Genomic DNA, 14,609 nt, shown 5'->3' with positions numbered 1-14,609 from the left:
TGGAGAATTAAACTGACGTCTTCTGGAAGATAAGAATGCTCTCATAAATGAAAGCGGTCTAGTATTTGCCTTTTTTCTTGGGTTTTGTTTTTTTTTTTTCTTTTTCAGAACAAGATTACAAATTTTTTACGCTCATTAATGTTTCTGGTTTCATGGCAGTCAAGACATTGAGTGCAGGCCAGGCTGCATGTGGGTACCACTTTCACAAGTCAGGGTTTCTGTCATTGAGTGACAAGCTTGCAGGGTTTAACTCTTTTCATCTCTTGCAAAAGAGATTATCTTTTATACAAAAATGTTTAATTCTTCACTTTTTAAACATTTTCCTGACTGATGTTAGACAAGAAAGCCACAGGACAAAGTTCAAGTGATGTATATTTGAAAGAATAAATGAAGATATGGAAGTAACCTGTGAAGATCAGAAAACCTACAACACTAACATCTCAGATCTTGCTGAAAAGAATGAAAATCAAATGACTAACCTGTAATTACAAAAGCTGGGAATACACAAGTTTAAACATTGTCTTACAAGACCACTTTCCTGGCATCAGCTCAGTTCAGCTGCTCTGTGCAAGCTGTGGGGTTTGCAGGAGCAGGCTGGCAGCTGAGGCAGGTGCTTGCTGAAACAGAAAAGGGAGGAATTATTTGCCTCTGTATCTACTCAGTTTCTACCATCAACAACGTAAAAGGAAAAAAAAAAAAACAGCACTTGGTAACAAAGTGCAAGAATTTTTCATGACTTTTCATTTCCAAAGCTGCCATGGCTGGCACAGCCCTCAGAAAACAGAGAGACACACAAAAAACACACTTAAAACCTTCCTCAGACAAGCAAGATAGACTATTTATATAAAAAGTAAAACTCTTAGGTAAGTTTGCTGCAAAAAATTCCATGTAAAATTTTTCCCACGTGCAAATCTTGTTCTGTACCAGCCACCTGAGCTGCGCAAGTGTCTCTTTTAAGGCTGTTTCAGGGGCTTGCTCAGGCAGAGGTGCCCCTGCAGCTCCAGGCACAGCATCGCTGGGGGACGGAGTGCCAGAGGATCCCACTCTCTTCACCTGGTCAGAGAGTGGAGCACGCTCCTCACTCTTGTCCTAGGCCAGAAATCTCACATCAAACTGAGGGTAGATTAGTGAAACTAATACAGTCTAGGACTATAAAGTGATTAATCTCACACAAATCTTCACAAAAAAAGCCAAACAGCATTAGGATTTGTTTACATGCATTTTATTTTCTAATGAGAAAACAAGCCTCCCCTTTGTTCCTGTATCATTAAAAGTCTCTTCCAAATTCTGACTGCTTAGGTTTGGCATGTAAAATCCACTGTACTACAGCTAACCTACATTCTCATAGAAGCACATATTTTAGAACAGGGCTCAGCCAGCTTCCCCATTTGTAGATATCAATTACACAGGCAAGATATGTGCTTTACTCTCACTGACAGAGTGTTTTATGTATAAACATCTTGACCAGCACTACACTGCCCATGGATAGCACATTTGGTGTGTTTTGGCTGAATTTCTGAAGGGGAAAACTGTGACTTGCACTCTAAATATTTTTTCTGGAGAATAGACTCCTCCACACACTATGAGTATCTTGTACAGAATACAAGTAAATATTTGGGAAGGAATTTCATGCTTATGGCAGGTATTGATTTGACAGCCTTGGAAACTCTACTCCCTTGGACTAACTGCACAGCACAGCTCTGGCTGTGTGAGCTCTGCAGGATGGCCACGTTTCCACCACATCACTGCTCCTGCTGCAATGGCAAGGAGAGAGTCAGAGAACCCTAGAATTGAATGGCTTGGAAAGTACCTCAAAGATCATCCAGTGCCACCCCTGCCATGGGCAGAGACATCTTCCACTACCCCAGGTTGCTCCAAGCCCTGTCCAACCTGGCCTTGGACACTTTGAGGGATAGGGCTGCCACAGCTCCTCTGGGCAGCCTGTGCCAGGGCCTCCCCACCCTCACAGCCAAGAATTTCTTTCTAATATCTAACCTAAACCTGTCCTGTGTCAGTCTGAAGCCATTCTCCCTTGTTCTGTCACTCCGGGTCCTTGTAAATAGCCTCTTTCCACTTCTCTTGTAAGCTCCCTTCAGGTACTGGAAGGCTGCAACTGGGTCACCCTGAAGCTTCTCTTCTCCAGGCTGAACAACCCCAATGCTCTCAGCCTTTCCTTGTAGCAGAGGTGCTCCATCCTTCTGACCATCTTGGCAGCCTCCTCTGGACTTGCTCCAACAGATTGATGTTCTTCCTGGCTGTGCAGGCAGCTTGTTAGGATCTGCATTTCTGGCTAGTTAATTCAAACATTCTGACCACGCTGTGTTCAGGGATGCAGTTCAATTGAGCTAGTATTTTATCTTAAAGGTAAAATGATCTGAAGTGGTGGTGTTGTAAGGATGTAAGCTAATTTTTATTAATATTGGTTGAATTTTATTTAATGAATGTAAGTAATTTTGATTCGCTGCTTCTTTCCTTACTTCCAGAATGCTGCAAGAACTTGTAGTGCAGCTGGACTGCTGGATCCCAGATGTGAGCAGCCAGGGCTGGGCTTGGGCCTGGGAACAGGAGATGATGCTTTTGACATCTGGGAGGGCAGTGAAGGCCTTTGAGAACTTTAATAACATTACTCGATGCTTCTATGGTGCTGTGCCTGTGCCTGCTTAAAGCTCAACATAGACTATGAGTAATTAGTGATCTGGATGTCTCTGAAATTATCAGCAGCAGCATTTAAATCATCATTAAAATACAATTAGCAGCCTTTTGAGCGGAATGCTGTCGTTCCGAGCAGTCTAATTGGTGGCTCGTGGGCCAGTTCTGGACAACAGGAGGATTGTCTGCTTCTCCAACTGCACCAGCTCAAGGAGCACCCTGTCCCAGGAGTGGTGGCTGTGCCTCTGGGATGGACATGGGAGAGCCATTATGCGACAGGAAAGGCAACAGCACAAAGTATCCCTTGTGTCCAGGCTACTACTTTGAAAACACTGGATTTATGGACCTCATTTCATCCTGTGTGCTGATTCAAGCAGGCGCAGCACCAGAACTTTACACTCTGCAATTCAAATAAATTTAGGGGGTTTTTTATACTTCCATTTTAGACTCCGCAGCAAGAACTGTAGGGATGAAATACGGGCAGACCATGGTAAGACAAAGAACAAAGTGATCCACGTCTACGTGTGGCACGCTGGCAGACCGTGCTGCTGTGCACTTGGGCAAGATGAAGAATTCAGCTGCTGTAGCAGACTGAAAGCGAAGGTGTGGCATGGATGGTATTCCCAAACCTGGCAGCCCTACCCCACATTTAGGTAGCTAAATCTGTTTCTTTCATGCCTGAGATACTTGTGTTAATTTCATAAATGCCAACAAAAATGACATGTTTTTAAAGTGTTGGGAGTGTAAATAGTTGCTCTTCTGAAATGGCCACAGTAGATGTATTTTAGATCAGATGTGCTCTCGCAATACCACTGGCAAGTGCATCTTATCTGTTATAAGATCAACCTGTAGCATTCTATTAGTATCTTTTCATAATATTATTAATTGTCCTGCAAAAACTGCAGTAGAATAGGCTTTAAATACTCGCTTTTTGTATGTCTCACACAAGTGCCACAGGAACAGCACACTACTGTTCCAGGTTTTTGAAGCTGCAGTGCTACTGCTCCCCACCAGCTCCCACTGCCTGCTCCATAATGCCCTTATTATTTATGCTTTTTCTCTTGAAAATTCAAGTTGAGAACCTAAAATTTTCATGCTTTTGTTTCTTAAAACTAATCAAAGGCAGCAAATGGCCCCGATGTAATCTGTGTAGTGTGTGCTGTGGCTGAGCATCCACTGCTGTGAAAGCGCTGCTTGTTCTCTGAAAGGAGGAATTCTTTCAGCCAGCGTCATTGCCCCCTCCTCCTCCAGCCTGCTTCTCCCAGGCACTCAGAGGACTCACTGCCAGTCATTTTCTTGCCCTAAAAGTTTGCTGGAGCAACACCATCATTTACCCCACATATGTCCAGGGCCAAATCCCTCAAGGGTTGGCCTCTATGGACAACGAGAAATTTTGAGTTTGAGCACAGCAGTGGCTCTAGTAAAGTATGCTACCTTTTGAATCATCTTTTCTTTGAATTGGTGGTCTCTAGAGAGCTGATGCAGAGACCAATAAATGTTTTAAGTAACTCAGCGATGTGCCTTCTACATGCACATCTTTGTCCTAAGAGAAAAATGTTCCATCCGAAGTATCATAGATATTTGAAAAAAGTTATTGCTCAAGCAAGATGGTGTTTGTTGATATTTTGTGGAGATACCTGAACATGAAAAACCTCCTTCTATAAATGTTGTGTGATGGTGTATAGTTTAATTGCAGCAACATAAGAGACAAGAAAGGGATGTCACAGGTGGTAGCAAATACGATGATACAAAATCAGAGCAAGATTGCAGTAAGTGACAGATTTTATCTGCAATACTTTTTTAAACCTCAACATTTTTTCTTGAATTTCTTTTATTTTTGCACTTTTTTCGACTAAGTGACACTGCACGCCTAGAACTGTGAGTGCTGAAGTAGCAATGCAGAAAAGCACTTGCCCACAGGGTGAGCCCACGGCCACTTGTAGACCTAGCAGTGAGGTGAGGGCCAGGAGCTCTTCTACAGCACAGCAGCAAGAGCAGGGAAGTTCTGGGGCAGCAGGTCCACAGCAAGATGCACCAGGCTGAGAAAAAAGAGAAATATTAAGGGAAATTACACTGAACAAGTGTTTCCCATGGATAATGTATGCATCTATTCCTCCCAGGCAGATGTACCTTTCAGGTCCCAGTGGCTAGTCTGTTCCACAGTCTGTGTCCATGTTCATCTTGCTGTGGGACTGACTTTCCTTACCAGAGGAACAAAGACTAAACTGATAAGATTCATCTCTGTCCTCGCTCTGACATGGTTATTCGTTAGCTCTTCCTAATGACTGTTCAGTTCCTTCCTTTGGGGGAGCCACTCCTAATTCACCTCTGTTCAGGTTGGATAATGAGTCACTGACTTTAATACCAACTGCTATTAACCCTTCCCTTACACAACCAACATCTGGGAACTGTGGAACACGTGTCTCAGTGCTGAAGTAGAAGATTGATGAATCCTGCAGGCTTTCTGCTGCTAGTTGATGAAAAAACCACTTTGTTTGCCTTGTGTCTTTGATTAATTGCTCTTTAAGTCTAGCTTAATCTACGTGCTTTCCAGAGTAATTTTGTTTTTCCATAAATTTAACTTATTTTCCATTGTCTTCTTGTCTGGCCAAACTTTTAGTTTATATTAAATAAGTTCTGGAAGCACCTTGTTTCCCCTTATGCTTTTCTTCTCTCTTCTCGTTGGGGAGGGAGGGTTGTGTATGTGGCTGGGCACAAGCTGGCAGTGCTCAGTTCTGCTGTGCTGCCCTGACTCCAAGGACGCTGACAGCCAGGCTCCTGGTGGCACATGCTCTGGACTAGTTTCTTTCTTAAAAAACAAAACAGAAAAAGACACAAGCAAATTTATCATCTTTTATTTATAGATTATTTGCCATTCCTAAGACTATAGAAATTAAAGACCCAGTGAGACAGTTAACGACAAGAAGTGAATTCCTCTTGACTCAGTTATTGCTCACAAGGCTACTTAGAGAATGGCTTGTTTGTGATCAAGTTTTGCACTGTTGGAACATTGGATACATGCAGGGCTGTCTGAAAGTCTGATTTTTAGTTACCTCATGTATGGCAGTACTTGTTATTTTGACCAAATTTGGTGATTTTTTAGGATATTTGAAATTCTGAAGTTCTTTCTCCTTGATCCACTTTCCTTCTATTAGCACTACTGGCCTCCTACCATGTTTTGTGTGTTCCTCAAAGTTCCTTCCAAATTCTTTTATTATTTCAATGTTACTAGAGCATATCTATTCTTATAGGGTAATCTAAGAATTCTAAGGGAAAAGTAGTTCAGAAAGCGATCAGAATATTTACTTAGGAAGCCACACTCTCAGATTACTGCAAAAAGAGATTTCCAAGAAGAAACATGCACTTGTCATTGATTACTTCCATAGCTTTTCCAGGATTCTTTATTCTATCATGCTGATGCTGCACCAATTGGGCTCAGACACACATCCATGGCACTCACTGCCTGGGAGTGAGCTGGCCCACCCCTGCTGCAACAGCTATTCCCTGCTGGGAATATTTACTGTGGGTGTCAATCCAGCCTGACTGAAATCTCATTACCAATATGCTTTTCCTCATTAATAAAATATTAATGTGAACATACAGCATCAGCAGCTTGACACTTCCTGTAGTTTTCCAACACCTAAACAACAGAGAACTGCTCAGGTGCTGCGGTATTATTGCAATGATAAACTCGCAGGCAACCTCTGGAGCTTGGGCACTTTGGCCTTTTAAAAAATAATTTCTTCTGGTAAAACCAAAGACAGTTAATTCCTCACTGGCTGTGCAGTGAAGAGCAGGTTTCCTCCAGTAATTGATAGTAATGCTCATTTATGGGTTTCTGCCCTGGTTGTTGATACTTATGCTCATTTACCAGTTATGGCAACAGTTTGGCTGCCCTGTGGATGGCTCTCTAGATGCAAGCAGTTGCCACTTTAAGCATGTCTAAGGTGAAAAGTCTGCCAAAATCATTGAGGGAAGTGATTGTGTATCCCTATTCTGCACTGGTGCAGCCTCACCTCAAGTCTTGCGTGCAGTTTCAGGTGCCACAATGCAAGAAAGACCTTAAGCAATTAGAGAATGTCCAAAGGAGGGCTAAGAAGATGGTGAACGGGCCAGAGGGGCCCTACAAAGAGTGGCTGAGGGCACTTGGTTTGCTCAGCTGGAGAAGGGAAGATTGAGGTCAGAACTCCAGGGGCTGCAGCTCCTCCTGAGGGGCAGCTCCAACCTCTGCTCCCTGGGACAGGGACAGCACCCAGGGAACAGCTGGAGCTGGGCCAGGGGAGGGTTAGGGTGGACATCAGGGAAAGGTTCTTCCCCCAGAGGGTGCTGGGGCACTGAACAGACTCCCCTGGGTTTGGTCGTGTCCCCAAGGCTGCTAGAGCTCCAGGAGCATTTGGACAACACTCTCAGGGGATAGCTGGGGTGGGATTGTTGGGGTGTCTGTGCAGGGCCAGGGGCTGGACTCGATGACCCTTGCAGGTCCCTTCCAGCTCGGGGTATTCTACGATCTGGAAGCTTTACCAGCAGTAGCAAACGCTCAGCCGCGAGAGGCCAGGCCAGCCGGTCACCTTCATCGGAGGCGCTGTGGCCAGGTCGGGCGCGGCACCGGCCCGGGAGGCCCCCGGCTCCCCAGGCGGAACCGAACCGCGGTGGGACCACTTCTGCTGCCCTTGCACGGCCGAACACCCCCGAGCAACAGGTGCCCGGGGCGCCGCTCTCCCGAGCGGGGCCCGCCACGGCAGCCGCAGGGCTGATGGAGTGCCGCTGGCCGGCAGCGCGGGGCCAGAACCGGGCCAGGCCGATCCGGGCCAAGCCGGGAGACCCCTGCCCCGGTTCCCCCCGCCGCTCCCCGCCTCCGGCCCCCTCCCCTTCCCCGCCACTCGCTTCCGCCGCGCTCCCGCGCATGCCCGGGTTATGCAACGGCCGCGGCGGGCGGGCCGGGCCGGGCCGGGCCAGAGCCGCAGGGCAGGGCAGGGCAGGGGGCCGTGAGGGGCTTCGGGCTACGAGCACGGGCGGCGCCGAGGGCGCCCCGCTCTCCCCGCTCTCCCGCCGCGGCTCCGCGCGGTGTGTGAGTGGCAGCGGCGCCGCCGCCAAGTCCCGCCCGTTCCGCTCTCGCTGCCGCAGGCGGCGGCGGCGGCGGGTTGGTTTCCTGCGCGCCCGGCCGCTCCCCCGCCCCCCGGCAGTCGGAGCCGCAGCCGCCCGGATCCCCGAGCCATGGCTCTGTGAGCGCAGCACATGGCGGCCGCGGCAGCCATGAGCCCCCCACTAATCCATACAACTCCCCCCTGATCGGCCACCGACGGCAGCCAGCGCTCCCACCCGGCTCCACCGCTCCCACCGCCCGCCCGCCGCCGCCGCCGCGCCGCCCGGCCCGAGCCCAGACCCCGCTGCTGCCGCCGCCGCCGCCGCCGGGCCCCCGCTCGCCCGCCCGCCGCCGCCGCCCGGTCCTCACCATGGGAGTGCAGGGATTCCAGGACTACATCGAAAAGCACTGCCCCAGCGCCGTAGTGCCCGTCGAGCTGCAGAAGCTGGCGCGGGGCAGCCTCGTGGGTGGGGGCCGCCAGCGGCCCCCCCAGACCCCGCTGCGCCTCCTCATCGACGCCGACAACTGCCTGCACCGGCTCTACGGCGGCTTCTACACGGACTGGGTGAGCGGCGGGCAGTGGAACCACATGCTGGGCTACCTGGCGGCCCTGGCCAAGGCCTGCTTCAACGGGAACATCGAGCTCTTCGTCTTCTTCAACGGCGCCCTGGAGAAGGCCCGGCTGCACGAGTGGGTGAAGCGCCAGGGCAACGAGCGCCAGACGGCGCAGCAGATCGTCAGCCACGTCCAGAACAAGGGCACCCCGCCGCCCAAGGTCTGGTTCCTGCCGCCCGTCTGCATGGCGCACTGCATCCGCCTGGCCCTCATCCGCTTCCACATCAAGGTGAGGAGGAGCCCGGGGACCCCCCCGCCCGGGGGTCCCGGCGCCCCCTCCCCGCCGCTCCCTCCCGGCTCCAAGATGGCAGCGGGGGCTGCCCGCGGGGGGAGGGAGGGCACCCTCAGCCGCTCCCCTCAGCGCCTCAAAATGTCGCCCAGACCCGCGGGGGCGGCACAACTTTCGGCGGCCTCAATCCCCGGGGGATTTTGGCTTATTTACATGGCGTTGCCCGCCGCCCCCCCAAGGCCGGAGGTCGGGAGGCCTTGGCGGGGCGACTGGCAGCGCCCATGGCCCGGCCCGGCAGCAGGGCGGCTTCTGCCTCCATGTTCTTTCGCTCCGTTGACTCAAAATGTCCCTTCTTTCCTTGTGGGCTGTGGTACCGCAGGGGAGAGCGGGTGGGCGAAAAACATCTCTGTAATTAATTATTGAGGGGAGGAAAAAAAAAAATTAATCAGTTCTCGCGCAGGATGGATCTGCAACAAGTTCCCGGCTGAGGCGAGGTGTTTTAAACTTGGGCTGAAGGGGAAATGGCTCGCTGCAAAAAACGCAGGGGTGCCACTTTTGGCTTTATGGAGGTTCTCGTGTTTGCTCAGCGTTTTCTCAATATCAACAAGCTTTTAAAAACAGTTGTAGACTAACTGGCTCCTTACTCCATAACAGCGGCACTTCTAGTTTTGGGCAATCAGCAGTGCGAAGCTGACAGTCCTTCTTTTAAACTCCTTATTTTAAGGGGCAACCTCAGTTTTCCGGCCCCACAAACAGCCCTTCATGTCGAAGCTGGGCTTCATGGCCATCATGCGCTCGAAGGCTACGATTTCAAAGGTTGCAGGATATGACCACGTCGCATCTCTCCACATGGCATTCCTGATTTACGATGGTTTCTGTTCAGCTGAGCGATTGTGTATATTGAAACACAAGACGCTGGAAAAGCAAGCCCAGGGATGAAGCTGCAGTTTTAGGAGTTGCCTGCTCACCTTCCTGCTGGGGAGGGAAGAGCAGCAGGAGGGAAGCACATATTCGTGCTTTATTATCTTAAATTACTTTTGTCTGTAGAAAAATATTATGTAATCTTGGGAATTGCTCGATCACTAGCAGCACCTTAATGTAATTTGGCCTTTCAGCGGATTAGAAACATTCTGGCTGGGCTGCAGCCCTGGGGTACAGAGGCCTCTCTCCAAGGAGCTCACCCCACAGGTGGCTTTGGGTGAAGTTTCTCCTAGTTCTGCCAACAGAGCGGGAATCATGTTGCTCCCTCGTAGTGCCCTGCTCGCTGGGCCAGGCCCATCTGTGGAGGAACACTGAGCTGGAGCACAGCCATCCTGAGTTCGCTCCACTCGGCAGTGGAGGTCCCACCCTGTGGTGGCCCCGGCCGTGGCCGGGATTGGGTCACCAGGCCGGGGCCGCTGCACCAGGCAAAGCATGTGTGGAACAAACTGGAAGTGGAGGCGAAGCTCGTTCTTGCAGGGCACGTGCAGCTCTGCCAAACGTGATGCCTTGGGCTTGGCCTTGCTTAAAGTGAGGAGGTTATGGCCGCATCTGCTGCAGTCATTTTTCCTGGTCATCGTAGAAGCCAAATGGTGTTATGTTTTTTGGATGGTGGGAATTTGCGCAATAAGTAAAACATCCTATCATTTGAATTTTTGGGGACCTTTTGTTGCTAGGAAATAGTTTTGTGCTTTCAGCAAAAAGTTTTAGGGCCCATGCAGTAAAGGTCCTTACCTTGACCTGTTTCTGGGTGCATTATAAATCTTCCTCATTTCTTATTGAGACCCAGTGATCATTAGTAAAAGCAATTAATGGGATAAAAGAAAGCATTTTTTTTTCTTTTAATGTGTTAAAGTAGAGACTTGGTTTAATGCAACATAAAAATGCATAGTACCCAACAGGAAGAATATCAATTCCCATTGATATTTTGATATCAATGGGAATTTAGTGCTTGCAATAATTTTGTGGTATGTTGAAGTGGCTGTTAGTTTGTTAAGCATTTTCTGTTACAGACCTGACTCAGGTTCATTGCATCTGAACCAAGTTGCTGCATTTGACAATGGTATTACCCTGTAGGATTTTGTTTACTTTCCAGTGCAGCTGCTTTAGCTCCTTTATGGTTTCTTGGTGACAGACCTTATTCCTAATCTCTGGAAGCAGTTAGAGGAGTGTGAGCACACTCATACTGAGTCCCTTTTCTGTCATTAAAAAAATACCCCAAACTTGCAAAATCTCAGTAAATACAATATCCCCCCAGTTTGATAGAGAAGGTTTATGAGGTGTATATTTATTTGTCTGTGTTGGGTTAGCCTCAGGAGTTGACAGCTTATTACCGGATACTGAGGGGTGTGGGGGGAGAGAGATTGTTGCTGTCCACGCCACTGAGCCACCACCATGCATGTCCCAACTGCACTGGTTCTCTGCATTGCTCAGATATCCTGGGGATGGGAAGGATATCAGCAATTTCTGTTTGATGCCTCAATTTTTTCAGTTGTCCAGAAGCTCTGATGATAAATCTAGTTGTAATGGATTATTTTTCAGGTTAGGAAGGATGTTTCATGGTTATAGTGGTCACATGCATAATACACATCAAAGATACTGCTGAGCTTAAAGCACTTTCCTTCTCTGCTGTTCTTCTCTTACATGATTCATTATATTTCTAAATCTGCTTTGTTACATATATCTGTTTTTCTCTAAATCTTCCTTCACTTTTATTCTCACACACTCTGGTGTAGCCCTCCTGATGGGCACAGAGCAAATGCATCTTGAAAGTGTGATTTTTATTTACATGTATAGGTGATTTAAAAAATCTACATATGCATAAAACAGTTTTTAAATTGTAGTGTTTTCTTACTTTGTTTTGAGGAGTTGGGTTGAGAATACTGATTGACTTTAAATATGAAACTGATTTTCATATTTTTATGAGCATTTGAGTCTGGAGTAGGTTTCTGTGTGAAGCTAGGAAATGGCCATGAATCTAATCCATTTTGGTAATTAGGGAGGAGAAAAAGTAATGTCTTCTATCCAGAACAATTATAAATCACTCACAGATGGTTTCAGTAGGATGTAAAAATAACAGGTTCCTCCAGGTTATAACAAATATCCTGCGGGTTCTTAGTTTCATTGTGACCTGGTGGTTTTCAGTTTGAGGAGAATAATTCTTAAAAGAAACTTTTATGCTAAGTAGGTTTGCTAAAATTTAAATATTTAGGCAGTGGAGTTCTTAATAACTCTAATACTTGGGGGGACTGTTTTGTTCTCAGTACCTTAAGGTGCTCATGTGTATTTACTCCGGCAGGATTCTCTCTTTCTGAGCCAGCACCATTAATGTTTACACAAGATTTAGACTTGAGAATGGTTCCAAATTCCTGACTGTGATTTCCACCACATCCCTCTCCCGGGGTAGCTTTTGAAGCCTGCGTGTTTCTGGGTACCTCTGCATTTGTGAGAGCCATGAGATATATCTCTTACTTCCATCTTGTTAGAGCTTTGTGGGTTAACTGTACTTTGGTAAATACCACTCTTTTCCTTGTGATGGTTCAGTTATTTGAACATGGATTCTGGTATTCCCTAAGCACACAGCAGGTTTATGCTGGGTTAAAGAGCTCTATAAAATGGGGTGGGAACTACAGGCTGTGGAGGTAGAGGAAATAGCTCATAAAAAATCAGAGGAGCTGCACACAGAGCTTCCTCTTGCGTTATCTGCACACCCATGTCACACCTAGTGCTGCAGAAGAAGTTCTCACTTGGTTTTTTATAGAGCAGAGCTGCTTGTGCATGCAGAGAGGTTGGGTTTAGAGATATGGACATAATTTAAATCTATCTACCCTTAATTAAAAAACATCGGAGGGATTTTTCTAATTTAAAACCTGTGAAGACTGGTGGGTGGGGGTGGGGTAAAGCCTAAGTTGCCTTCCTTTAGTTAGGAACTATGTAAATCTGATGTCTTTAAATTTTTTCCAGAAATGTTTATGGTTTCTCCCACACCTTATGCTAGAGGGCAGCATCATTGTGAGAAAAATGAGTGTGTGTGTGTGTTCTTCTCACAAACAAAGTAAATTTCAAAAACAGTCCATCGAGGAAGTTTCTGAAGAAGTAACATTTTCTGAAGACTATGGGATTGTAGGATTAGTAGTAGGGAGAGCTTAGTGAGCTGGTTTTTGGTTGCAGGAGCAGGTGAGGTGCTGACTGTTTCGCTGCTCAGGGTCTGGCTAGAAAGGGAGCGTCTCACAAAAGTGCAGGGGAGAAGTAAAATTTGACATACCTCTCTGGAATATGGTAGTTCAGCATCAGGTTCAGCAAGTGCAAGACTTGAGTAGAAGAGGAAGGGTCACTGTAAAGTTGCTGTGGGTGACTGCAGGGGCTGTGGACCTTGTCTCCTGTTCTGCAGAGGAAATAAATAGCCTTGCTGGCACTAAGGCTATGGTTATTAATGTATGCTGTGGAGACTGAAGCTAATAGTTTTGTACTGGTCTATTTTGGGATAACTTGCTATCTATATTGTTGTTAAAGTGGTTTACTCAGTGAGGATGGGTTATATCAATACTCAACTTCCAAGAGGATTTCTGTGTCGCTGAATGTGTATTATGTCTGTGGATGGCAGAAGCATTAGGGATCCAAAGGGATCCCTTTGCCTCTGTTTTCCTCAGCTGGCTGTTGTTGAGTGTGCTTGTATGCATACTGTGATTGTACCAATTCTGAAGGTATGTTGGAATGCAGGGCTGTCGGTCCTGGCCTGTCCTCATGGGACTTTCAGTTTCAGTATAAGCTTCCTGATTAGAAAGGATTGCTTTTATATATCCAACATCAGGCATTGGCCCATGTCTCCCTGCACATGTCTATTCAAGTCATCTGATTTCTGTAGCCTAAAATATGTGCTTTGCTAGGCAACAGGAGTGGAGAGGTGAAGTTTGGGCTAAAAACTCAAAGCAGTTTGCACCATCAGATTCAGTTGTGCCTGAAGGGATTAGGCTGAAGGTGGAAATGAGAAAAAAAGTTGGCTTAATACAGCAAGGTTTGCATTTGAAAGGTCAACAAAGTTATCTCTGTTCATCTGTGGTTGTGTTTGGCCTGTTTAAAAGAGGCTCAAAAAACTTTAAAAGGTACCATGAGTTAGTTTGATCATGGGGGGCATCTTTGTGTGCTGAACTGCTGGAGTACTCACATCCTCAAGGCTTTTCCCATGAGCTGGTACAGACACTGGAACAGTAATGTCTTCAGAGTTCAAGTGTTTCTGGTAATAAGCAGTTTTTTCAGATGAGTTCACTAGTACACAATGCCACTGCAGCACACAGGCTTCCAGAAGTGTGTGCTGTGCTTCCAAGTGCTCCTTAGGTCCTGTCTGTATGTGCTGCATCACTGGATTTTTTTAATTACTTAAAAAATATCTTGAGTATTTTAAATTCACATGTATTGTTTCAGAATGACCCACTATATCATAATAGTTGTGATCAATCAGTGCTTCCATTTACACTGAAGCTAATTGCTCTATCTTCTACTATAGGTTGCGCAGAGCATTGAAGATCATCATCAAGAAGTAATTGCTTTCTGCAGAGAAAAAGGTTTCCATGGTTTGGTTGCATATGACTCCGATTATGCATTGTGCAACATCCCTTACTATTTCAGTGCCCATGCCCTAAAACTGAGCCGGAATGGGAAAAGCCTCACAACAAGCCAATACCTAATGCATGAAGTTGCCAAGCAACTGGACCTGAATCCAAATCGCTTTCCTATTTTTGCTGCTCTTTTAGGTAAGTGAAGATGCTGCTAGTCATCTGTATGATTTCAGTTGCTATTAACAGTTTTAAAATAATGTGTGTGTAATTTGACTGAGTACCTGGGGAAAGGCATCCTTTTGTTCCAGACATTCCTGCTGTGTGAGGTGGACTGGATATGTGTTTGAGGTCAGACATGCCCAGTTTATAGAAACCTTAGAGCAATGCAAATTGTGGCTGCTAGAAAGAAGAGCTGAAAGCAAGGGTTCAGCTGAGCTCTGCTTAGCCAGAATGTTCTCTGTGGGTGGGAGAAATCAGGACAGTTGTGGTTCTAGTTTGG

At 47.0% G+C, this 14,609-nt stretch overlaps 1 protein-coding gene and 1 long non-coding RNA gene across 4 annotated transcripts in view; one reads left to right on the top strand and one right to left on the bottom strand.

The window, feature by feature from the left end:
- Positions 1 to 1,206: 1,206 nt before the first annotated feature.
- LOC118691868 (uncharacterized) lies at positions 1,207 to 8,187 on the bottom strand. Its single transcript, XR_004981080.2, has 3 exons — positions 8,102 to 8,187; positions 4,780 to 5,458; positions 1,207 to 4,688 (listed from the first exon to the last, which is right to left on the bottom strand). It is a non-coding gene; the product is annotated as an uncharacterized LOC118691868 (long non-coding RNA).
- The window catches only part of FAM120A (family with sequence similarity 120A), a 48,433-nt gene continuing 41,531 nt past the window's right edge, over positions 7,708 to 14,609 (top strand). The window contains exons 1-2 of one of the 3 annotated variants that reach the window (XM_036391294.2): positions 7,708 to 8,576; positions 14,059 to 14,305. In XM_036391294.2, coding sequence (XP_036247187.1) covers positions 8,103 to 8,576; positions 14,059 to 14,305 — 721 coding nt within the window. In that variant the 5' untranslated portion in view covers positions 7,708 to 8,102. The remainder of the gene's footprint in view (positions 8,577 to 14,058; positions 14,306 to 14,609) is intronic. The other 2 variants (XM_036391292.2, XM_036391295.2) reach the window with 2 other exon arrangements.

Source organism: Molothrus ater, chromosome 11, assembly GCF_012460135.2.
Source record: "Molothrus ater isolate BHLD 08-10-18 breed brown headed cowbird chromosome 11, BPBGC_Mater_1.1, whole genome shotgun sequence".
Lineage (NCBI taxonomy): Eukaryota > Metazoa > Chordata > Aves > Passeriformes > Icteridae > Molothrus > Molothrus ater.
The sequence above is the reverse complement of the archived record's forward strand: the minus strand, read 5'-3'. Positions and strand labels throughout refer to the sequence as shown.